General features: G+C 43.7%; 1 protein-coding gene across 4 annotated transcripts in view; it reads left to right on the top strand.

Annotated features, from left to right (window-relative positions):
* Positions 1–26,499, top strand: part of cep295 (centrosomal protein 295) — a 168,204-nt gene that overhangs the window by 47,531 nt on the left and 94,174 nt on the right. For all 4 annotated transcript variants that reach the window (XR_015079724.1, XM_085998787.1, XM_085998786.1 and 1 more), the window contains exons 10-16: positions 3,710–3,973; positions 4,215–4,321; positions 6,042–6,335; positions 8,887–8,978; positions 20,999–22,115; positions 23,077–23,296; positions 26,094–26,273. Coding sequence is in view for 3 of the 4 variants with exons in the window: in XM_085998787.1 (XP_085854913.1) it covers positions 3,710–3,973; positions 4,215–4,321; positions 6,042–6,335; positions 8,887–8,978; positions 20,999–22,115; positions 23,077–23,296; positions 26,094–26,273 (2,274 nt within the window). In the remaining variant the exon portion in view is untranslated. The remainder of the gene's footprint in view (positions 1–3,709; positions 3,974–4,214; positions 4,322–6,041; positions 6,336–8,886; positions 8,979–20,998; positions 22,116–23,076; positions 23,297–26,093; positions 26,274–26,499) is intronic.

Below are 26,499 nucleotides of genomic sequence, written 5' to 3'. Positions count from 1 at the left end.
CTCATGTCTGTTCCTGTGTTTCTCTGCTAGCTGTAACTTCTCCTGACTTTGGGCCTGTAATTCCTGCAGTAATCCCTCCCCCGCTATAGCTCTTGCTTGAGACAGTTTGGCTGCCTCCTGCAGCTCTTCTGTTAACACTTTAATGTACTGATCTAAAAGCTGAATCTGTCGTAGGGCGCAGACCAACCAGATGGCCTTCTCTACCGACTTCTTATGATCCTTGCTCTCAGTCCATTTGGCTGCAGCGTCCATGGGATGCTCAGCGCGCAGCAGACTGGTCACCCATTTCTTGGTGATATTCACCTTCTCAAACACATAAGAGGAAATCCTCTTCCATCTTCGTTCTTTCGTCAAACACAGAGTCTATTGCATTACATCCCTTTTGCCAAAGTCCTGCCGCGGTCACCATTTTCTGTAAGGGGTGGTGTGTGTGGTCAGCTTTGCCTCCGACTCCTGAGCGGTTCGAATCGCTCCCACTCCCTTGGTTCTAGACCTGGACTTATTTGGGGGTTGTAATGAAATTGCAGAAAACAACTGAATTTGATACAAGAACTTTGGTTTTTATTTGAGACAAGAAAATATACACAACACAATAATCTTATCACTCTAAAAGGGGGGAACACTTCAGAATATACGAGGGAGAATAACAATAGACAAAATACTTCACCCCTCCCAATCCCACTACACTAACTAAGTTGGACTCTTGATTGTCCCGAGGCTGATGTCTTTCGAATGAGCTTGTGCCTCTGTCTGTATGAACTGTACCTTCAAATTCACTGACTGTCCGAATGACTGACTGTGTAAAAGCAGGCCTCAATTATACCATTTGAAGCCTTGCTTATCTGCCTGCCAAATCTTCTCTGGCCCATTGTTAATTTTGGCGGGCTTGTTAACTTTAATCGTTTTAAATTCTTTAATGAGTTCCGGGCTGGTCCCATCTACTTTTAATTGACTTAAGTTGGTGTAAACTAGTTTCGGGATGGTTCATCGAAACTTAAATTAGTGTTTAATGGCTGTTTAAACTTTTGTCCAATTAGTGAGTTTTGTCTTCTCCTGCTGGGGTCAGGGTCCCTTTTGTTGATCAGTGGCATGTACTGTATTATTCATATTCTTGATGGCTCTGTATCTTTGGTGGGAACTGTCCTTCTGTAGGCCTATTGTCATTATGTATGAATGCCTGAGACAGTCCAGAACATTCCCAGACAATCTGGCCTATGCCAATACTCAAACTGTTTGTTTTACAGGGGCCCACCCCAACTCCTTTGTTGCAGCCTTCCACAGGCCTAGACATGCCCTTTTAAAATAGCCAAAATCCTGGGGTTTTGACTTTAAGCCCCTTTTGGCCCAATATTCTTTTAAACAGCCCAAAAGTCTCTCCTCTTCTTGGTTTGGGGGAATCTGTAGAATTTTGCGAACCTTACACTGGCGTCAGATATTTGCACCTGGACGCAGGCAATTCTTGACTGTCCATTGTACAACAGTTGCAGCATGTGATTAGTCTGCTCTGGTTAGACTGCCGGTGGTCATTCATTTAGATTACTACTCACACTTAAAGCTCCTTTTTAATGTAGCAAAATGCTTCAATCCAAGTTATTTCATCCAGGGGGGTGGTTGGGGGTGTGTGGTGCAGCAGGGGCATTCACCTGAACCGGAATGTGAGAGAAGTAGTAGGGTAGGTACACAAAGGCTGGGTGAAAGAAATTGGTTTGAGAAGGCTTTTGAAGGTGTGAAGCAAGGGCTGTGGGGGGAGACATTAGTAAAGTATTTCAGTGAGCAGGACCAGAGTGGCCATGAAGGGATTTGTGCAAGAAGCCAATATGTTGGGGTGAGGGAGGGAATGGGGGAACCATTGATGACTCAAATTAATCCCCACCAAACATCCATCAACAGAGTTTATAACACAATGGAAAAAGTTTATGCAATACTGTACTACTAAGTTCATAGTTCTATGTCCTGTATGTTTTGGAGCATCTATTAGACAGTGGTATAAAACCTAGTGGCCTAGAAATTCAGTATCGCCATGTTTGGGGCGTTATAGTTGAACGTGCGCTAAATTCAGCGCCCGCCGCAAATTATCGCCACCTTCAGCGAAATTGACTTGCTTCGCCCCAAGAGGTGCTTGGTGCGCTAAAGCAGGAGCTGCATGACTGTCCTGAAGCGCTAAGCCGGAGAGGCGAGGCGCTACCACCGAGGGCGGGCGCAGCGCAGGTGCGGCCAGTTAGCAATTGCAGGCAGACACGCTGGCGCTGGTCACCTCTTAAAGGGGGAGGGTCGATTTGGCTTGCAACTGCAAAGTTCTGGGCTGAAACCAGAAGTACCTCTGCGAGCGCTGACTCAATGCAGAAAGCTCTCTCCCTTTGTCTCTCTGCAAATCTCTCTGTCTCTCACACAGAAGGAGTGGTCCAAAAATGGCTACCACTAAGAAGCCAGGAAGAGCCCCCTTTAAATAGTGCCCCCCCAACCCCACAGCGACTGGGAACCGTACCAGTCGCTGGGAGCACCAGGCGGAAAGAAGGGGGGCGCCGCTGAAGTTCCGGTTCGGGGCGCCCCAAGGGCGTTGCACCATGAAATGACGTAAGGATCTGCGCGCGCAGCTGAGCGGGCGTTGCAGTTTTGCGCCACCGCTAAATGTCCGCTCAATTTCGCGAGAGGCGCAGGTCTTGCCGCGCCCGGGCGCTAGCCGCTTCGCGCCCCACTTATCGCCCTCTTAAGGCGCTAACAACTAAATTTCTCCCCCAGTTTGTTTGGGTTCTTGTTTGGACACTTGGCTTTCATGACCCATTTGTGTTTAATGCAATAAAGGATTATCTGTTGATGCCCCATTTTAAGAAGCTATTTGGAAATTGTGTCCATTTTGACCTTTCTCTGGTTTCCCAGTTTGGACCTTAATTTTGTTCTTAAGATTTACAAACCAGGTCTTGTTGGGGTACAGGTTGGAATGTTTGTGTTAAGTCGTTAGTTTCAGATTGGCTTCAGGTCCGAATGAACTGGTGCAAATGAGCAGATCCTGCTATTTCATTCCTACGCATGTGTGCCACCATTTACATGCAAAATCATGGCAATATTTTCTTCTCAATGTTGAGGTAGATTTTATGAACTGGTGTTCATGGTGGCGAGACATGCATATCAGGAATTTAAGCAAATTTGCCCACTATTTTTCTAGCCATTTTAACAATGCAGGAGACTCCATGAGAAATCTATTTTCATTCACTGTCATAGGGTTCAATGCAGGGAACATAAGCAGGGTTAAGAAATTAAATTGTGTATTTTCACTGCGCAGAGGGTGAAATGTTTTGGAATACATTGCCAGGGATGTCTGTTGAAGCAAATATAGCAAATGGGTTCAAGAGGCAACTGGATGTATTTCTGGAGGTAGAAGGGATTCAGTGATCTGATGAGAAGGCAGATAGGGTAGGTTTGATCAGTCAAAAAGGGATGGGCTTATTGGGTCTGAAGGCATTTCTTTAACCCTATAAATAAAATTGTCGTTCTCATGTTGTATAGTACAGCATGTTGTATAGTGCCACTAATGTACTACATGTTTGCATCATCATCCATATGTTTGTATTCATGTTTTGTTCTCTAGATCATCAAATTTTTAGGATATTTTTGTAACATTTTCAGTAAGGTAAATTAAACAATGAGTAGAATGGTTTAGCAAATGTTTGCACATTGCAACTAATTTTACCATTTTTTTGCTACTGTGAAGTTCCACTGTTGGTAGTATCTAGTCACCCTTCTGCAAGCCCATCTAAGGCAGCCTTAAAGAAACTATTTACCAAGATAAGGACGCAAAGGAACCATTGTACATCAAAACCTGAACCAAAGGATGTAAACAAAGATATGACCATTGAGTCTGGTTCTATCACTAGTGAAAAAAGTGAGCAAAGAACTTCAACCAAATCCACAGCCAGCAGGGATGTAAGCGAAGAGCATCCAGAAATGCAGTCAGTGCTAGTTCATGCCAATAAACGTAAGTGTCGTAAGCAATGTTAAATTTGTATTCCCTTTTGTAGACTGCACTGTCATCCAAACTAATTTTTAAATCTAAAGATCTGTAACGTTAGCGTTTTAGAAATTTGGTATTTTAAAATCAAATTTTAGAATAGAATTTCAAACATTCAGCTTAATGCACTGCAGGTATGATGGAAATTAATTAATATGTTTATATCTTGCATTTGTGAAGCATAATCCATGCTGTTGTGCATTTATAGAGCAAATCGAAGTCTCTGAAGATACCGTAATAGCTGGAAATACAACCTTATGTCATCCGAAGGAGCAAGCGAGTAGAATTCGATCTGAACTAGACAGAAGGAAACAAGTATGTTTGCGGAAACTCAAAAGAAAAACATTAATGCTAAGTTAAAGAGTCATATTTTTGTCCATTTTCTTTGTTCTATCTCGTCTCACCCTCGAAGAAAAGTAATACTCTTCCGGCATGCTACCAAGTGCAAGTTAGCACTGCTGCATGTCCCACTGTTCTTGCTATTTGAAATTAACGTGTCCGTTTCTGATCACTTAGAACTAAAATTGTGCCTCTTCCCAGATCAAGATTACCACAATTTTCACCATACTGAGTTCCTCAAATACACTTTAGTCTCCTATATGGGAAATTTCTTGTGGTTTCCATTAATGCTGATGCTTTAGCCATCTGGCTGAGTCTCTGGCACTTAACTACACTGTCAATCTAGCTGAGAATTTGAAAAAACAAAGCTAAAAATAAACATTTTAGGGCTGGATTTCCCCCCAGATGGTTTTGCTACCAGTGTGGGTTTAGACAGGACTTCTACCAGCCATTCCGGCCCCACCACATACCTGACTGATTTTCCTGGTTCAAATCACCTGGAAATAATTTTTTAGCTTTGCTGGTTTTACCTTCCCACAGCCCTTGTGGAATTGTACAGGATCCGCTGAACAATTTCCTCTCCTTCAACCAACTCCAATTTTATCGACCAGATTCATGAGATGGTCTAGTATCTATCTACTGTACAAATATTTTGGCTATTCTTATAAAACCCCTATCATGTGCTAGGATAGTACCAGCAGAGCTGCTGTTTTACTTGAGGGATGTTGGAATGAGCACTTTTTTATTGCTATCTTAGAGTTGTCTTCATTCTTGAAATGGAAGCTTCCTTCATATTTTCAAGATCTCCTTTCATCCAGCTGTCCAAGGGGCTGCTTTCTGTAAAGGCTACATTGTTACCATGTTCACCCCTATGCATGGTGACCTACGTTGGCTCCCTGACCGCCATGGCCTCGTCGTTCCCTATCTCTCTAACCTCCCCCAGTACTACAACCCTTCGCTATCTCTTCACCAATTTCCTTCACCCCACCATGGTGTGCCTTCAGCTGCCGAGGCCCTAATCCCTTTAATTCCCTCCCTAAACCTCTCTACCTCTCATTTCTCCTTTTAAGTCACTCCTTAAAACCTGTTTCTTTGACCAAATGTTTGGTCACCTGTCCTAATATCTCTCTGTGGCTCGGTGTCAAATTTGGCTGATAAAGCTCCTGTGAAGTGCCTTGGGACGTTTTACCATTAAAGGTGCTATATAAATGCAAGTTGTATCACATTTTATTTTGTTTTCTACCTTCTTCAGAAAAGAACTGATTGGCAATGCAGGGAAAATGCTTTTATGTGGTGTGGTGTAAGAGCAATGCCTTGACATTGAAAGGGCCTGCATTCTCTGCGATTTATCCTCATTGTCGCTCTGGATGTACTCCTGTGGTATCCAGAGTGCAAATATTCTTTTAACAAAGAAAATAAGTTTTTGGTAGGACACAAGGCTGGAATTTGTGCTCATCATTGTGGTGAACAGAACATTTCCCCCAGTAATTGCATCGTCAACATCAATGCTCTTTCCATACATCCAAACCTCAGAGTTACAGAAATGTGGTAGTCAGCTGTTCTAACCTGCTGTGTCATCCGGTCTTTCCTCACAATGTTTTTCATGAAATAGTTACAGGGAGAAAAGGGGTGGGAATTGAATTCCTTAATTAAAATCTGATGCATTACCTGTCTCCACTTTTGTTTTTTTCATTAGTTGCGTGAATTAGAGCAACAGAAGCAGCAACAGTTGGCTTTGCTGTGGCAATCTGAACAGCAGAAACGGAACCTAGAAGCTCATTTGCAGAAAACTCAGTTACAGCAGCAACATGGAGAAACTCAAATGCAAATGAGCCTGAGTAGCAATTTGGAAAAGCAGACACTGCAGGAGCATGATCAGATAAAAGACCATTTGGGACATCAGGAGGAGAGGAAAGATAACACTGTGAGTGAACAAGGTACTTGGAGAGCTCAAGCTGCACACATAGGGCACCCACATCTGGATGATGAGGTGAGTGAATTGGATTTCTGCTGCAGGCCTTAAAAACCTGCATTTATAGTGTCATAAAATAAATGTTTGCATTATATAAAGGGTGAGGAGAACAAACTTGACCTGACATACTTTTTGCAACATTTTGAATACCTGTCATTCAAATGCAAGTAATAATGGTTTGTTGATCATGTTGGTTTAACATGAAACAGCAATTAATAGTTTTTGTGATGCTGTGTTCAGTATGTTACCAGCAATGTTATGTTATGGTTGTTAAAAGTGTAAAAGACCAGTGATTGAGGATGTGGTGTCACAGGTGAGAGATTTTAATTAGTTTGTTTTTATAGAATCCTTCTGGATTGCTCTCAATGGCAGTAGCCCACTGCTTAAAAAATAAAAACTGTGTGAAGTAACTTTTTTCTTATTGCAATATGTGGCTCTCTCAGAAGTGACTCCATGTCATGGCCCCCATACTTCCCCTCCCCCCACCAAGCCAAGTGTACGTTGAGTGCTCTGGCTCACTGTGCTGGCTTGCATATGTGCTCTATTCGGAGGCCTGCTTGTCTCCGTTATCCATGTGTTGCAACACCTTTCAGTCATCTACCTGATCCTGGCAGTCATCTCTGACCTGGTACATACATATTGGTTCTTGTCTTGTTATATACCCTGGACTTTAAAAAGGGGTAAGTGATAGAAATAATACCTCAATAAATGAACATGTGTCAGAAACCAAGTGAGATAGGGAGGCATACAGGAGAGAGAGAGAGAGCAATGACTAAGATATAAAGACTTGCAGCAAGAGGGAGAGAGTCCAAGACAAACTAAAGGATACAGAGATGATAATGAGTAAAGTGAACTATACAGAAAGGGAGAAAGAGATGAGGATACAAAGAATGTTCCTGTATAAATAGGAATGTCTTATTTTGTACAAATATGTACCCTGTTTTTCTTGATGGGGGTGGGGGGAGAGGGTGTGGCAATGGAGTGCAAAACCATGAAGCAGGTAATCCAGTATTTTGAGAGGAAGAGAACAGCAGAATTGATTTTAGTTGAGGTGATTCAGTACGTTTTAAAATTTATGATTGAGTGTCATTTGTCCTGCAAACTCCCCTTGCAGATACCCCCAAATAGTTCTGTCTAGACACTATTCCCTGCATGTTCGAGGTCTAATTTTAAATCTCCAGTGTTGTGGAATATGTGAAATCGAATGAACAGGAAACCAGGATCCTCCATGAGGCATGATCAGCCTTGCAGTTATCACTGTATTGGATGTGATGTGGAAGGAACACTTTTTTTTATAGGTTAAATAATGTACATCATGCTCACCTAGCTATGTTGGAGAGGAAAATCTTGGCAGAGGGGCAGAATATTTGAACATTGAAAGTCGGTACTGAGGGATCACCTGGTTATTGCTCAAAGACCAGTGAAAGCGTCATGCCTAGTTGCAAACCCAGTTCTTGAATGAAGCAGTGAATCTGGTGCCTTTGTAATCAGGGGTGGGGCAGGGGGGTGAATGAGGTATCCCAAAGCTGTCTAAAATGGCAGTAAAATATTTTTCTTTGCTTTTTGAGGTAGATGTTGCCAGTTGTTAATTGGCTGACTTTTCATAAAATGTAGTGAGAAAATAGTTTGAAAACTTTTTTTTTAGTAACTGGGAAATTTGAGCAGGAGATTTGAGCCAATCAGTATGTTTTCATGCTCAACAGATATTTTAAAAATTCCCACCCACCACAAACACTTTTTGCCCTAAAGACATCGCAGCACAGCTGCAAATGTCTAGCTGATAGCATTGGGCAACTTTGTTCTATCTTTTTCTTCCTCGGTTCCTTGAACCAGATGCCATGGTGTATTAACAGCCTCGATGCAGTTGATGAATGAGTATGCCTGCAAAGGATTGATGGTTCTAATATGATTGGAAGTTGATTGCCAGAAAATATAAATTGTTTCCGATCAGTTAATGCAATACTCAATTTCTGTTGCAATGCAGTATAGAATTGACTCCATGATCTGATTAGCGTTTAGTAAAGCTAATTTCTCATTCTGCCAGCTTTTTAGGCAAACAACTGTAGTCCTATCTTTTAGTATTAATCATTAATACAGCCAACTTCTCATGAAATTGCAATTTTTTGGAGAGATGTAATATGTGATGCAATGGGACAGTATTTAATGAAGAGAAAGATTGTTTTTATAAGTCCCTTGATCATTTTTACCAATGATGTACAGTGCAAAAAGCACATTTTTTAACTGGGACCTGAAGCAGCTCTTTGCATAGATACTAAAAATTAGTGAAGCATTGTGAATGCAATCTATTTGCTAATACATGTCTGGAGATTTTAATATTTTATTTCCAACTATGTCAATAGTTCCTACACTCTCCTTATTACAATGTAATTGGCTTGCTCCCAAATAGCACATTGAGCATACTATGTATAAACAAAATTTTAACGTTTCCTGAACAGATGTCCAATGCATTTTTCTTGTGCTTTATATAATCCTGTTGCTGAGCATTACAAAGGACAAAAACTTGATTTTTTTTTTAAACATCACTTGGTTTATTTTGTGTTCTGCACAGTTTGAGCATTGCGAGCTTTTCGTGTCAAATGAGCTGTCTCCAGAAGATGAACATATGCATCAGTATCAGCAGCATCTTATTGATCAAAACAGGCAAGCAGTTCAATTGGTTTTTTTTCCTCACTTGCAGAGGTTTTTGTGCAACATGCATTCTCAGCACTTTGAAACGATGAGTGCAAATGATATATTTTGACTCATGGTAGATTGTATTTACTGATGAAATTATTTGAATCTGTGTGTTTTAATGCAAATGTCTACAAAAAGTTTGCTAATGTAACAATCTATGCAGTGCTGATTTGATGCCTGTATTTGGACTCTGCAATTATGGTACTCTTTAAAGTGGGCTGCATGAAACTGCATCAACCCAGTCATGTATGTTTATTTATTTAAAATAAGCAGTTAGCCAGGTTGGAAGAAAATGGACAAATGCACAAAGTGAGGGTTAAGTTGCTATATATTTCATGTTTGCCACTTCAACCAAGTTGGGCTGTTGGTCAGTTGGTGCACCATCAGCCCTGACGCATGCAAAAATATTATTGTTAAAGTCTATGAAGTGCCTGTACAAGTTTGATCAAAATGCCCATCTGCCAAGACAAAATCATTAAAATGGTGGTGGGCACTGTTGATGCCTAAAGAGCAGAACATCAACAACCAGTGTTTGACCATCACACCTTAATTGTTGATTTAGTATATTCAAGTTGGCATTCAAATGTACCTAGGGTGGAATTTCCTTAGCCTGATTGCCTGAAGCAAACGGTACTAGAGCGCAAAAGCAGTAATGCCAACATCACCGTCTCATAAATCACGAGACAAACTCTTACAACAATCATGAGATTTGGTAAGAAAGCATGAGTTGCTATTTTTTTTTTCAAACCTAGACCAATACAGATTAGCAGTTTGTTTATAAAATGCATTAGTGGTTTCATTTAATCTTTGGGTGAAACTTTACTTTTTTTTAATTCATTCATGGGATGTAGGTGTTGCCAGCATTTATTGCCCATCCCGAATTGCCACTGCCACCTTCTTTAATTAAATTTAAATTAATGCAGTCGTGCAGTGCTTTTTAAAAAAAAGATGTGGCAAAGGCTGGATATATTTTGGTTAAATTGCAAGGTTTATTACATGGCCGAAGTGTGAGCAAAGACGCTTTAAATTTCAGGAGCAGAATGCCTTCCTGTACTTTGCACACCAAGATAGTGGAGGGTTTTGCTGCTAAATTTGAATGATTCCACTGCGGCTGGGATGAAAAAAAAATTGAAAACATTTAAATTTTCATCTCCTCAATTGGACACAAGGGAATATATTTTCGGCCAATCACTAATTTAAGTGAAAAGGCAGATAAGAATTTAAATTGAAAGATGCATACATACTTTATACTCCAATCTATTAAAGTTAGCAAGTGTAGAAAATATAGCCCTAGGAGGTACATGAGAACAGCGTGGAGATAGCTGTCCTTTTGATTCCACCTATTTGTGGATGTGTCTAATCTCCGCTAGAATCACTGTCTGTGATATAGATGTGATTAGAAACTCATGGATATAAATTTTGATCTGTAATCTCATCACATTCAATCGCAGAAAACCTATCCACCAAGACACAGTTATGTTCTCGAGGAATTTAAATGTGCTTGCCGGTCTAAGTAATGCGGACTAACAACAAATAACGTTCAGGAATGGTGAGGTGGGAATTTGGGGGAGTAAAATCTAATAGGTTTGAATGGGTGTTGAGCAGTTCTTTGCAACAGTTATGATCAGTGGAAACCCAGATGTACAATTGTTCCGAGCCACAGAATAATATTTCCAGAATAGCCTTAACGGGCAACATCTTACCATGTTAAAAACTTAAATGCTTTGGGGGGAATATTTGCTCGTGACCACTTTGGGTCTCAAACATCACCTGGACGTTAAATTTAGCGCCTGGGGAAAATATCGCCAGCGATCGCTAAACTCAGTGGAGCGCTAATTCAAGCGCTCCACTTCCTCTTTGGAGCGCTAACCCTAAATATCAGGACAGTGCGTTCTGCAGCGCTACCACATGGAAGGGCTCTTCCCCTTATTAAAGCAGAGGGCCCAAGCCCACAACTCTGCGGGGCCCTACCTGGGGCGGGGATGCCGTGCTAGCAGCCCAGCACACAAGATTGCCGGGCTGCCAGATCGCGGCACGGACCCTGCATTCAAAGATGCAATGGGCCGCGACGAGTAAGTCGGCCATTTTTTTCCCACCACCCGCTTTACTTAGCACCCCGCACGCCTCCTGCTGCTCCGTTCCCGCCCCCTGAATTGGTCACTGTCGTCTCCCGGCGCAGATTCAGGGGGCGCAGGCCAATTTTGCAGGCTGGGCAAAAACAGGGCGCTGCGCTTGGTGATGTCCTCATTACCTGCGGAGTGGGGTTGCCACTGCCGCTAAACTCCCGCTGAATTTAGCGGGAGTTGTTGACTGCGCCGCACCCGGGCGAAAAGTCGTCTGCCCCAGGGGCATTAACGAGAGGTGCAAATGCACCGAATTTCTAGCCCTTTATATGTTTATTTCAGTTGGGGACATAGTATTGAATTTCTGTAGCTATATTCGAATGCAGCCGATTTAAGAGACTCAATAGGGTCGAAACCCTTCATTTATATGCAAATCCCTTTGTTTCTTGCCACGTAAACGCAAAGCATTTGCACATTTAATGCTTTCAAATCATTTCTACTGACCAAGTTTCTGCAAACTTTCTGAAGAAAAGTTTATACCAGCCAAGTGCAGAAACTACAGGGCAACGGTAGGTGGGGGCGCATTTACTAAAGCAGTTTAATGCAACTTTGTCCCATTCCTGACTTACCGAAACATCACAATAAAGTCAAGAGCCTAGAAATTCAGTATAGCCACGTTTGGGGCGCTATAGCCGGGCGGCCGCTAAAGTTTGCGCCCGGCGCAACTTCGCGCCACCTTCGCCGATATTCAGTGGCATCGCCCCAAGAGGTTGCTGCTGCGCTAAAACAGGCGATGCACGACTATCATTAGGCGCTAAGCCGGCGGCCCAGGGCGAAACCCCCGAGGGCGGGCGCAGCGCAGGTGTGGCGAGCTGCTGATTGACGGCAGACACTCTGGCGCCGGTGAGCTCTTAAAGGGGGAGGGTGGATTTGTTTTTTTGAAAGGCCGAGACTGGTGTATTTGTGTTTTTTGGGGGGGCTTCTCTCCATTAGTTTGTTATGTGGGAAGGGCAGAGGTTTCAAAGAAATAAATGTTCTTAAATCGCACTGTCCATGCTTTCTTTTGGAAGTCCTTGTTGCCCTGCTCGGCTGAGGGCTTGTGGAGCGGCTACATTCTTCTTGTGCCATTCCATTCCCTGAGAGGGGGCCTAGAACTGACGTTCAATAAGCCGCCGACGGGCGGCCCTTGCACTTTCTGCCTCCCTCCTGTGCTGGTCCTCCTCCTCCTCCTCCTCTGGTGGTCCTCCAATGTCTGGTGGCAGTGGCTGAGTCCTGCGGATAGCCAGGTTGTGCAGCATGCAGCACACGACCACGAAATGGGAGACTCGCTCGGGCGAATACTGTAGGGCTCCTCCGGAACGATCCAGACAGCGGAACAGTTGCTTCAGGACGCCGATTGTTTGCTCAATGATGTTCCTGGTTGCTTGATGGCTGTCATTGTATCCCTCTTCAGCAGGGGTGCTGGGCGCACGGAGCGGGGTCATCAGCCAGGTGCACAAAGGATAGCCTTTGTCCCCGAGAAGCCATCCTCGTGGGTGAGGCTGGGCCTGGAACATGTCTGCCACAGAAGTCTGGCGCAGGATGAAGGCATCGTGGCTGCTGCCTGGAAAGCGGGCATTGACAGCTAGGATGAGCTGCCTGTGGTCACACACCAACTGCACGTTGAGCGAATGGTAGCCCTTCCGGTTGCGGTAATCCTCGGCATTCTCCAGAGGTGCCCGCAAAGCCACATGCGTGCAGTCAATGGCGCCCTGCACCATGGGGAAGCCCGCTAATGCTGCAAAGCCCATTGCATGCTGTTGCTGCTTGACAAGGGCCATGGAGAAGGAGATGAACTGACGTCTCCTTCTGAAAAGGGCAATGGTCACCTGGCGGATGCAGCAATGCACGGCAAACTGGGAGATGTTGGAAATGTCCCCTGTAGCGGATTGGAAGGAGCCGGTGGCATAGAAGTTGAGAGACACCGTCACCTTCATTGCCACCGACAGAGACGTCCTGCTCCTCGGATGTGGCTGCAGATCTCCGCGAAGCAGGTGGCAGATCTCAGTGACCACCGCCCTTCGGAATCGCAGCCTCCGAACACGCTGCTCGTCAGACATGTTCAGATATGAGAACTGCTGGCGGTATACCCTGGGTGGGTAAGGCCTCCTTTGCCGACGCCTGTTGCCCCCTCTCCGTCTGGCCATGTCTGCCACTCTCTCACGGCGTCTGTGAGCCCTTTGAATGCAATGGAGAAGGCCAACGTTTGCACCCATTGCAGCCCCCATTATATGTTTCCAATCAATGATATGGCTCTGAAGTTAAAGACAAGTGGAAAGCTGTGGCCTGAAGCCACAAGTACCTGTCTGAGTGTTGAGCCAAACCAGAAAGCTCTCTACCTTTGTCTCTCTGCAAAGATCCGTCTCTCACAAAGATGGAGTGTTGCAAAATGGCTGCCTTTTCTACTGCAGGAGGAGTGCCCTTTAATTTGCGCCCCGCAGCGACTGAGAACCGTTCCCCTCTACCAGTCGCTAGGGGCGCCAGGCGCACAATAGGCCAGCGCCACTGAATTTCCGGTTTGGGGCGAACAAAGGGCGTTGCACGATGAAATGACGTCAGGCTTTGCGCCGCCGCTAAATCTTTACTGAAGTTGGGGAGAGGCGCAGATCGCGCTGCGCCCGGCCGCAAGCCGCCTAGCGCCCCACATCTCCTCCTCCTAAGGCGCTAGCAGCTGGCGCAAACAACTGAATTTCTAGGCCAAGGATTTTAACTGATGCATGTTATGGTAAATTAAACTAGCCTGCTCCATACCTTCCTTTCCATTTGCACTGATCTACCGAGTATTTAGAATACACCATTTTCAATGGCGACAGTAGGAAAGCGCATGTGCAAATCGCGTATATTTAAAAACAAAATCAAGATTTAGGTATTCCATTGGGAAGCTTTGTTTCATTTTGAAATCACTGCTCTATGGAATCGCGAGAGCTGGCAATACTGCAGAGAAGCTGCCACCTGAATATTCCTCCACCCCTCTGGGGACAGATGTCTTGAGCCACTGCACCCTTGTTTTGCACATACAAATGACCGCAGATGGGGCTGGTTTTGCTGTGCGAGTCCCATTTCCCTCCCCAGTCCATTGGCCACTGCTAGCAACTAATGCCTCAGAGGTGTTGAGAGGCACTCCATAATGCCACAAGCTGGTAAGTAAATTTTCTTCATAAAAAAACTGCTAAGTTTCTGTAAGTTTTTTTTAAAGTATTCTAAGCTTGTATGGTTTTCATAAGATCTGTAACTTTTTTTAAAGGTTTTTAAAGTCTATAAGGATATATTTAACTCAATTTAAGTATATTTAAGAATTCTAGAGTATTTTTAAAGGCTTTGAGACTTTTTTTTACATTCTTTTACACTGGGCCATGGGGACCAATGGAGTCTCCCTTAGCCTCCCCCTGTTGTTCTGGATTGAGAAGGACAAGAGCAGCAGGCGCATGGGAACACCATCACCTGCAAGTTCCCCTCCAAGTTGCACACCATCCTGACTTGGAAATATATCACCATTCCTTCATCGTCACTGGGTCAAAATCTTGGAACTCCTCCCTAACAGTACTGAGGGAGTACTTTCACCACTCTGACTGCAGTGGTTCAAGAAGGTGGCTCACTACTACCTTCTCAAGGGCAATTAGAGATGGGCAATAAATGATGGCCTTGCCAGCGATGCTCAGATCCCAGGAACGAATTTAAAAAAAAGAAAAATTGGGTGTTGGGCTGAACAGGCACTGTAGGCAACCTCTGGCCCCTATCTGCTGGTACCCATGCCTTCGTTGTAACCCAATGCTTCAGAAGGATGTGCTTTCCTCACAAGGCAGTAATAGAGTTGTTCTAGCAGGCACAGTACATAAAGGAGACCCTCAGCTGACTAAGATCAGGGTCCTCTGCCAAATGAGTCCTGCCATCACAGTCGCTATTTGGTAACAAACTGAACTCAGTTGCCTGTAATTTCCAGCCGCCCCCCCCCACACACTCAACTTAAACAGCTCCCATTTGGAGATCATTCCTTTTGTGCAGGCAGTCCACCATGTTGTCCCAAATTATTCTGCACATAACCAGTCAATGACAAAACATCTCATTGACGAGAAAACCTGACAACGTTCTCACAGCTTGTTTATGGCCACTGTGCCACCCCTTTGTGCTTGCTCTTGTGTGCCATTTTAGCCATAGCCTCCAACTCCTCCTGCAATGGCAGGAGATTCTGAGGTGGCTAGCTGATAGTTTGTGATGATTGAGGTGGTCCTTCATTGTCTTTGGCTCTGGCCATTTTCTCCTTTTTAAGAAGAAAGTAGAGAGTGAAAGCGCTCTGCATGTCATCTTGGGGAATGCATCCCAGATTTAAGAATGCATTCATTAATACAGGTAAGGTGGCACTTGCTGCCAAGGCCTCCTTCCATGGCTTAGATCATACTATCTGCAGGCCTCTTTCCCTTGGGGGCCAAAAAGCTGAGTCATCCTTTTGAGTATTGCAGACACAAACACATCAACTGAGAATTCTGCAAATTTGTGTATGTGGTCTCCTGAAGAAGCACCAGCCTTAACAATGTTGCTGAAGGCAACGGCTAAGAGACACAAAATGGCTGCCTTGGCCCTTTCAGCTTTTATCGCTGCACTAGAACTCTTGTTTCCTCATTGCCCCTCTACCAGCCCCAGCCACGGAGAAGGGCTGCCTGTAGAGGATGTTAATGATGCCTAGAATCAGAAGAATAATGAGGAAGGCGCATTGAGGAAAAATTGACAAGATCCCATTTGGGGGCGGGGAGAAGGGAAGGAATGGCATCCAAGCTAGATACCCCTGGATGACTAAAGATATAGGCTGTGAAATTTGACACCTTGGTGCTGGCAGTTAAGGCTGGTTTCGAGGGGGCAGGATGGGGAAATGGCAGCTGCCTCGCTTCTGCCCACTTCCGGCATGGCCTGCACTGGTTGCCATCTTGAGATGAGGGTGATAGTGCGGACGGCACGTGGGGGCACTGGCAGTATGCAGAGTAGGCAGATTGTGAAGTCAGTCAGTGTGCAACGCTGATTTGATGCGCAACCTACCATTTTCGATGTCACCATTCCAAACAACGCCCTCTCCTAAACACGTACAGCTAAACGTGCATTCAGCTGCACGAGGGAACCCTCACCAGCACTATTTAAAGGGATACATCCAACTTGTGGGTAAGTTGATTATTTCTCTTGTACTGGCTCTTGCAGAGTTTATCTGAATACTAGCTTGCTGGAAGACCTTTATAACATTGTTAAAGTGTGCAGGGAGTGCTGCTGGATATTGGGAAGGCATTGGTTGCTACTGGAAGGCCTCTGACTGCACCACTTGCTCCCGGTCATGGGGGCTCTGCTTGCATCCCCCTCGCGCTGCAGCATGACGGGGAGATGGAACAGAGGCAGCAAAGACAAGCTGCTCACAGCGGGAGGAGGGCTCTCCGCAGGAGGCCTTATCCACCTAGCATCTTCAAGGGGAACTTCTCCTATCTGCACCTAAGCCAGTTGCAGTGTTTTCAGCAGCTCTGCGTCACCAAAGAGGTGGTCACAGAATTCTGCCACCTCTTGCAGCCAGACCTGCAGCCTCAGAGCAGGGTGACAGCGGTGCTGCCAGTGGCCCTCAAGGTTACTGTGGCCCTGAATTCTTTTTGCTAGCGGATACTTCCAGGCTGGAACAGGTGACATAGCAAACATCTCGTAGTTCGCCATCCATCACTGCAACCAGGCAGTCACAAAGGCTCTATTCTAGGAGAAGGGACTTCATTGTCTTCTCTCTGAACAGAGAGAAGCAGGAGGCGTGTGTACGTGGCTTTGCCAAGATATTGGGCTTCCCCATGGTGCAGTGTGCTATCGACTGCTTACACGTGGCTTTGCGGGCGCCGCATATCAATGCTGAGGTGTACCGTAACTGCAAACGCTACCACTCGCTTAATGTGCAGTTGGTATGCGACCATGCCCAGATCATCATGATGGTGAATGCCCAGTATCCTGGCAGCAGTCATGAACCCTTCATCCTGTGCCAGTCCACTGTGCCATCAATCTTCCAGCCACCATGTCGAGCCCAAGGTTGGCTGCTCTGAGACCAGGACTATCCATTTGACACCTAGCTGATGACTCTCCTTCACAACCCCATCACTCGTGGCCAGCAATCATTAAATAACGGCCATGCTGCCATGAAGGTCATCGAGCAGACCGTCGGGGTGCTCAAGCAACAGTTCTGCTGCCTTGACCGCTTGGGAGAAGCTCTCCAGTACTCACCGATTACTGGTGGTCTGCTGCATTCTCCACAACTTGGCCATCATGAGGGCACAGCCCGTGCCACCACAGGCTCCGCAACCATCTCGGGAAGAGGAGAAGGCGAAAGGGAGGAGGCAAGTCTGCAAATCCCTGTTCAGAACAGGCTGCCCGTGAGCGCATCAGCAGACTCCGGTTTCCCTGAATGAAACCCCAGATCCCCATTGCGCAGCACTTCCACCCCCCACACACTCACTTACCATCCCTCTATCACGGAACATCACAGCATCCTTCTCGCCACAATGCTGAAATGAAAGCCACCCCAAACAAATATTCCATAATTTATATATGATTAATTGACTTTGTAAAGTAATATTGGAATTAATCACCCTTGTGCATTCCTTTAGTATCTGTCTTTCGTGAGCCTTTGCCTATTCTAGTGCTTTTATGAAGTGCTACCCCAGTGGCTGCAGCATGGCTGGTGGAAGGCTGCTGACTTTCAGAGGGGGAGACTGCAGATGGCCTTGCAGGACGACCTTAAGCAGCTCTAGGCCTAGAAGGCCCACCTGTAGACTGCACCACCTCCCCATGGGCAGCAGCAGTCTGAACTGGCTGGGGGGCAACTGCAGTGATGGAAGTGCAAGCCTCTTTCCACACTCGTAAATGCACCCATGATGTCAGCAGTCTGATCTTGCATAGCAGCAAGCTGAGCCTGCATTGCAGAAGTCTGAGCTTCCACTGCAGCACTCGGATATTTGGTCGTTACCGCTTATGCTGCAATAGAAGCTGTGACATTGCCCGTCGCTCCCAGCTTCATGGTTGTGATGATTCCGATTCTTTTGCCCTCAATCTGGTTCAGTACAAACACTGAGTCGAATACCAGTTGGTTGCGTTCAACAGTTTTATTTCGTCATCCCGGGAGACTTACTCTGATACAGCACAGTCCTGACTCCAGTAGAGTCCGACAGGCTCACCAGAGCAAGTAAGTTACAAAACAAAAGGTCAAATATTTATACAGTTTCTTGACAATCCATCACATGACTGCGGTCTGACTGCTGTAAGCTAGTTACAAGGTTAACTTGATCAATTCTTGTACAATATACAGTTTCTCCATCACATGACTGCAGTCTGACTGCTCTAAGCTAGTTACAAGGTTAACTTGATCAATTCTTGTACAATATACAAGTGACTCAGCGATGTTGACATTTCACCACCATTTTATGCTGACAGGATCCTTGGCCATGCGAAGCGAGTTGATACCATATTTTGCATTCTATATCCTCAGTTGGGTCCAATGAAGCACTGGTTAGGCCCCAGCTGGACTATGGTGTTCAATTCTGGGCACCACACTTTAGGAAGGATGCCAAGGCCTCAGAGGAGATTTACTGGAATGGTACCAGGGATGAAAGACTTCAGTTGTGTGGAGAGACTAGAGAAACTTTTATTTGTTCTCCTCAGAGCAGTGAAGGCTAAGGGGAGATTTGATAGAGGTGTTCAATATCATGAAGGGTTTTGATAGATTAAATTAGGTGAAACTTTTCCCAGTGGCAGAAGGGCTGGTAACCAGCGGGCACAGATTTAAGATAATTCGCAAAAGAACCAGAGGCAGCATGAGGGAAAAAAATATATGCAGTGAGTTATGATCGGGAATGCACTGCCTGAAAGGTTAGTGGAAGCTGATTCAATAATAACTTTCAAAAGGGAATTGGATGAATACTTTATTGTATTAAAAACAAAATTGCAGGGCTACGTGAAAAGAGCAGCAGAGTGGGACTAATTGGATAGCACTTTCAAAGAGCCAGCACAGTGGGCTCCTTCTGTGTTGTATCATCTACGAAAGAAAGAAGGACTTGCATTTATATACTGCTTTTCATGGCCACCGGATGTCCCAAAGTGCTTTACAGCCAATTAAGTACTTTTTGAAATGTAGTCACTGTTGTAATGTAGGAAACACAGCAGCCAAATTGCGCACAGCAATGTGATAATGACCAGATAATCTGTTTTTTGAGGGATATATATTGGCCAGGACACCGGGGGAGAACTCCCCTGCCCTTCTTCGAAATAGTGCCATGGGATCTTTTATGTCCAACTGAGAGCCGATTGGGGCCCCGGTTTAATGTCTCCTCCGAAAGATGGCACCTCCAACAGTGCAGCACTCCCTCAGTACTGCATTGGAGTGTCGGCCTAGATTTATGTGCTGAAGTCTCTGGAGTGGGACTTGAACCCACAGCCTTCTGACTCCGGTGAGGGTGCTACCAACTGAGCCACAGCTGACATTATGATTCTATGATTTCAAGAATTTTACTAGTTTCATGAATGACCTTGAGTTTCTGCTCCCAAGATGAACCTGCAATATGATCCTGTAAAATGTTTTCTTTCCTGTGACCAACTTGAGAGAATAACTGGTTTGTATTTGCTGCTATTTTTTAAAATTAATATACATATATAATAGTAGGGTGGATGTATTCCTGTCCAATTCCCTCATCCACGTCCTGTTTTTGTGAAACTCTTGAACACTTCACCACAGTCTCGCTTATTTTAACTTTCATTTTAAATAGTTTTATTTTAATAACAGAAATATAATTATCTTGAAAGTGTGAGTGCAGGTGGATAAAGGCTAATACCATTTTTAAGTTCATAAATGGCATAGAATAATAGAACAAAGAGGTTATGATAAATTTGTATATGGCAATGGTTAGAGCACAGTTGAGGGTTATTGTGTAATTTCAGGCACTCCATTGTAGAAGTTACATTAGTCAGTGTACATTTACCAGCATGGATGAGAAACTATAGTTATGAGGAAGGACTTGAGATATTGGGACTATTTCAACTGCTGTAGAGAAAGCCAAGAGGAGATCGAACAGGTTTTTGAAATTGGCAAAGGTTCTGATGTGACAAGGGAAATACCATTTCCTCTGGTTGGTGAAGCAGTGACGAGAGGCAGTTATCAATTTCAGATTTGCACTAGGTTAGGAGAAATTTCCTTAGAGTTGTTGAAGCATGGAATGTTTTGCTATGGAGTAATTGAGGCAGAGACACTTGCATCTCTCTCAAGGGAAGAGTAGATAAACATTTGAAGGGATGAAAGATACAGGGTTTGTAGAGAGAGCAGAGCATTAGGATTAGTTTTAGAATACTCTAGGGAAGAACCAGCACAGACAAGATAGGTCAAATAGCTATTTGTGTGCTGTAAACTTTTAGAATTGTTCCAAGATCTGTATGCTACAGATTCCAGAGCCACGTTGGATCTAGAATTTATCAAATTCAGTGAGTTGAAGCTGATGTAAATAGCAAAAAGGAGGAACAACAACAAAGAGGGCAGGGGGAGAAGGAAAAATAGCAGAACGCCATTTTTATAACGGAATTTGACCCAAACCAGCTTCAATTGTGGGGAAAAGTGATGGTCAAGACCACAACGCTGATTGGTTTGCCAGAAAGAGAATTTTTTAGACTATTGTTCAGTAAAAATTGTAATACTAGGTCTTGCTTTGCCATATTCATGCCATTTAATTTTAAATACTTTAGCTGTTAAAACAGTGGTGCATTTTATTATGGGCATTTCCTTTATTTTGTTTTGAGTATAGCAGGTTTGCATGTTCATTGTTGGCATTTATGGCTTTTCTGCTATCAAAGAAAATGATCTGTAATAAGTCTTCATTTCACTGCTCCATTTTATTTAAGGTTGCATAAAAAATCAGTGGAAGAAACCAAGAAGCAATTAGAGGAGCATCAGCTGAAAAAAGGATGGTCTTCTGTTTCTGCTACAACAAGGCACTTGCCTGGACAGCACTCGGTACCCCAGATAAGCCATTATGATATATCTGCTGGATCTGAGCTCAAGGTTAATATATCCAGCAGTAAGCCTGAACAGACTTTTTATGTCCCTTTTGCTCAAGATCCAGGTCTTGTGAATCGATCTAGAACTCTGGGCCAGTGGCCATCCACGACAGTGCCATTTGTTCACTTGCAGTCAGCAGGATTACCACACACCAGTACTAGTCAATCACAAGCCAATCCAGTGATACCTTTGTCTACAGAGAACAAAGTACCAAAGAAGTCAGAACATGCTTCTATCTTTTCACCAAGACATCAACTTTTATTAAGCCAAACTTTGGATTCAGCATTGCACAAAACACAGTTTCTACCTGCACAACAACATGCTGCTACTGCTGAGAACACAATGAAACATAGAAACATAGAAGCTAGGAGCAGGAGTAGGCTGCTGCAGCGACAAATAACTGGAATGCCTAATGATGGATCAAGTAGTTCTAGAGGTCATGTCAATGTTGATCAAAACCAGTCTGTTGTGTACAGTGAAAGCAAAAGTCAACGTGATCCACCAAAATCTAAAAGACACATAATGCCCTACAATGTATTTGAAGTGAATGGTCCCGAGATATTGGAACCTTGCATTAGGACTTTAGATTCAGTTGAGCCACAACAAGGGCTGACACAAGTAAAATTAATGGAGATGTTGCAGGATCAATCAAAGCCCATACAAGTACAGCTAGGAGCATCAGAAATTTCAGTGGGAACATTGAAATGCTCAATGCATTCCACAACCTTGACAAAACCTGCTGAAGCCTTGAGGAATCAGGAGAGATTGTGTGCTTCATCAGTAGGTATTCAGGTCCAACAAGAGCACTTGAAAGAATTGCAGCAACAGCTGTATAGGCAGAGGGAGGATCTCGTTGCCACACAAATGTTACAGGAAGAATTCATCCACAGACAAAACCAACTGAAGGAACAGATGCAACAGCAGCAGCAAGCCCCAGAGAAAATTTTTATTGAAAATCAGGTACATGGTACATATATCTAAGTGCTTCTATTTTGCATGTATAGCAGTATAGGAGTATCGAGGGGAAAAGGGTGACTTTAGTGTAAACCTTTCATATGTTAATCTAACTCAACAAAAAAGTGATTCTTGCCTTCACAACACTTGGAGACCATACTGAGAGCATAGGATTGCTAACCAGAGGTGATTTGAATATTCTAAAAAAAAAATTGGTCTCCTTTGAGTGTAGAGTTTTGCCAGTGTTGCTATATTTTAAAGATGTTATCCACTGAGATCTTTTGCAATACAGGGCCCCAACCCGCTTCCAACAGAACAGAGGCGGGACAAAGGGTGGGCAACCAACCCACTCCCAGAAGGTGGGTTGGCAATTTAAATATTTTAATGAGGTTGGCAGCCTCTATAACCAGCAAAGCAGGTTAAATCACAGTGGCCGGCCGGGTTTCCCACGACTGAGGAAACCCGGCAGCTGAAGGGAGGTGAAGACAGCTTTTGAGGAGAAGGTAAGTGCCTTTACAGCACCACATATGGCCCAGGAAAAGCAGGAGTGTTTCCAGGGTTGGGGTTCGGACCTAACTGCTCCTGCGGCCTGCACCAGTGTCCTCCCCACCCGACTGGAAGCCAAGCCTGCCAATCTCACTGGCGGGGGACCTGTTAAGTACAAAAGACACGCATGCAAGGAAACATGGACTTCCAGGTTTCCCATCTGAAACCGCCCCCCCAACCCCCCTGGCCTGCGTCACCGCATCGTTACTATCCAGGCCACAACGTTTTATGCTGGAAACTAGTATTAGTTCAAGCTTTGAATGGATATGCACACGGTCACATCCTATTGATCTGGGGTGTTTTTCTTCCTGTGTACACATTTGGGCATTTCAAAAACAGTGTAGTTAATGTATTTTTTTGGCGTTTTAGGCAGCAAAATTAAGACGGTAAAACCATAACTCCTAGATGTTCTTAATTCTAGCCTGGACACTTGAAGCTGCATGAGGTAACACCTGCGAATGAAAATGTTGAGCAGCTCAGTCTCTTGTCATCCCTGCTGCAAACCTTGGAGGATTTTAATACTGGATCAACTAAGAATCTCCAGTTAAAAAATGATCAGCTTAAAGATCCGGAACCAACAATTCACATAAATGGAGCATTATTGCCTACATGGTGCTATGATTCCAAATCAATACAAGCTGGTAATTTTAGCTATAAATCTGATTATTTTAGTTCTGTGTGGCTAAATTTGTGTATTTCATTTTTCTACTAAATAATTAAGTTTAGAGTCGTGCACCCTTGCACAATAAATCTGCAAGCTTTTCATTAACTACCACTCCACCTGTTACATTGTCTGAACATTTTATGAAGGATCCTGGCATATAGTTTTTTGGCACTGTTTAAACCAGCATGCTGCTGCTGGAGTGATTAAACAGGAAGAGATGTTGGCAGATGGTATTATCACCTGGTCTTGAATTTGATGCAGCATTAAACAGGAGAAAAAGCACCCACTGTAGCTTGTGAACACAGTCCCTTTTATTGAAAATCAATTTTCTTGTCAACGTAAATCATAAGTACAGGAAACTTTCGATTAACCGGCCCCTAAATAACCGGAACGCTCTATCCACCGGCAAAATTCAGGAGTCGGTTCAGGTAACTTTTTTTTTACTTTTTTTCTTTTTTTCTTCCATTTGTTGCTGTGCAAGGGTGTAGCTGAAGCTGCTGCTAAGCTACAGAGACGCTTGCAACTTGTGCCGATTGTTTTGAAGCTGAAGCAACAGGGTTTGTTGCTTTATACGGAGCTCTGAGCTCCGTATCTTTTACTATAGCATTCGGTTATCCGGCATTGTTGATGAACCGGCAACACGTCGGTCCCGTCCATGCCGGATACAAAAATGTTTCCTGTAATTGAATAGTTCAAGAAAACTAAAACTGCCTTAGCTTTAATTTCAAGTCACAAGTGTCTTTTTCAAACCAGCATTTCTATATTGGTGTAAACCTGTTCAATAGCAACTGTTTGAATCACATGTAGCAGTCTTCCATGTCTGAGTGTTTCCATGACATATTGGAAATGACCTATCTTGTTTCAGTGCTTTGTTTTATAAAATATCTGCACTATTAATAATCTTGTAAATGATGTGAACTTTTTGTCTACAAACCTTGCTTCATATGTCATTATTTTGAGTCACTTTTTATGTCAACATTTAACATTGAAACTGCCTATGTTGATATTTATAACAAATCTGTATGTCAGCATGTACAATGACAAATCCCTACTCCACCATGTCAACTTCTTTTGTTGATAAACTAATGGAGTAATTCAAAATACTTTTTTGAAAAATATTGAATTTACAGAGTTTTTTAGTAACTGAATCACCATGAGCAAATACCATGGAAGATTTATTATATGCATCCACTACTGCATTTGCAACCCACAGGGCTTTAGTTTTCACAAAACTGCCTGTTACTTCATGTAGCACCATGCCATGAACAAGTCATAACATTAAACAGTTCACCTACTTCAATGAACTGCTTAGCCTCATCTTTGTATATTTGTTTCAAGTCACGAGTGTCTCTTTCAAACAAACATTTCTATGTTAGTGGAAACCTGTTCAGTGGCAACTGTGTTTACATCACTTAGATTAGTCTTCAGCATTATGAAAAAGAAGGAAAAAATGAGAAATAATGAGTTCTGATGCATGGTGCTACAGCCTCCGTACTGCTTGCCAAATGACAAGTCTACCAATTAGCTCATTTTGAAGCCATAGAGGAGAAGGAGACCAAGGAGGGGAGGAGAAGGAGGGGAGGAAGAGGGAGAGAGAGAGAGACTGTTTTGGACCATCAGCCTTGAAGCATTTTCAGTTTGAAGCATAATTGTAACTTTATTTAGTTTGATGAACCAAACAGATGTTGGTTGATATTGTACAATTACAATGCGCGTGCTTGTGCAAATACGCCACTTGTCCTCTGTAAATGATGCAAAATTTACCTTGTCGGTAAATGTGCAAATTGGTGGACACAAAACAAAAGGTAACGTAATGGCCCTGAAATTGCGGTCAACGGCATAGCTAAGGAGTACACCGCTGCCCTCTGAAAGAAATCTGCACTTGCCTGGTCCGAGGCCTCCTTCGAAAACTTGTCGTTCTGCAGAGTGAGCGCAGCGTAGTAGCCCACGGATCCCAGGGGCCTGTTTGCACCAACTGTAAAATGTTACTGTGTAGTTGATGGGCAGTTAGCCCAACTGCGCTAGCAATAAGGATTTCCCAGTCCGAGCGGATGATCTTTCCAGTCGAAACTTGACAGATTGCAAGTTTGGGGTTTAGCGCTTGCAGAAATCCCTAACTTGCTGTCCATTTCAAAGACAGTATGATGGCGAACTCGGATACGCCATGATACCGACTGCAAATTCTGCCCCATAGTGGAAGAACATAATGCACCCCATAACAATTAAAATACTAGTTTTGGTGGCATTGCCACAACACCTACTGCATTGTCTGAGCTCTTCCTGAAAGTTTTTGGCACATAGTTACTTAGCACTATTTGGTCAGCAATGATACTTCAAGATCCTCTGCTGACTTAGCTATTTAAGGTTAACCATCAAGTCTACTGATGCTCACTGTTTAATCTTTGGAAAAATAGCCACTTGAACAAGACCTCAAGGTTGACATTTGAACTTTAACCTAAAGAAATCAACACTGTCGAGGAGGAAAAAGAACAGAACTTTATATCCGAGTCATTGATACAAAAAGATAACTTGGAATATCACGTATCTTCAGAATTTTTCTTTTAAATAGTTTTCCATTTGTGTGTATTCTCTATTTTAAAAAAAAACCACAGGGCCTTGGTTTTCACAAAACTTCCTGTTTATTTCATGCAGCACCATTCCATTGTCATAATCTGTTTGTATTTATTGACCCTATACATTTGAGGAACCTGAAATTTTGCCTGATAAATTTGATTCAAATTTTTTATTGTAATTTTTTCCCCCTATTTTCAAAGGTACTCATTCCTCAGAATCTCCAAATATTAAAGATGTCCCAAGAGAGGCTCAACATTGGAGGCCTTCTAAACCACCTGTAACTAAGACAAGGTTGGGACTTTTTGGACTAATTGAACAGCATGAATTAAGTGCAATTCAGGAAGTGGAATCGCCTAAAAGTGACAGACTATCTATGTTTGGTAACTATTTTTTTCCCTTTACAGTCTCTCCTTTCTCTCTGCAAGTCTGACTCATTTAAAAATTGCTAGCAGCTTCCACTACCTCACACCAGTGGTCCTTCTTCATATGTCAGCTTGGACAGTTAAGTATTGGCAGGGTGCTCAATCACGAGGGCATCACACTTGATCTTGTTTCTGCCCCACTTGAGTTTCACACTTAATTTTTAAACCAAGATCCATAGATGTC

The sequence above is a fragment of the Somniosus microcephalus genome, chromosome 10 (assembly GCF_052327205.1).
Source record: "Somniosus microcephalus isolate GS21.2 chromosome 10, FLI_Smic_1.0, whole genome shotgun sequence".
In the NCBI taxonomy this organism is placed as follows: domain Eukaryota; kingdom Metazoa; phylum Chordata; class Chondrichthyes; order Squaliformes; family Somniosidae; genus Somniosus; species Somniosus microcephalus.
The sequence above is the reverse complement of the archived record's forward strand: the minus strand, read 5'-3'. Positions and strand labels throughout refer to the sequence as shown.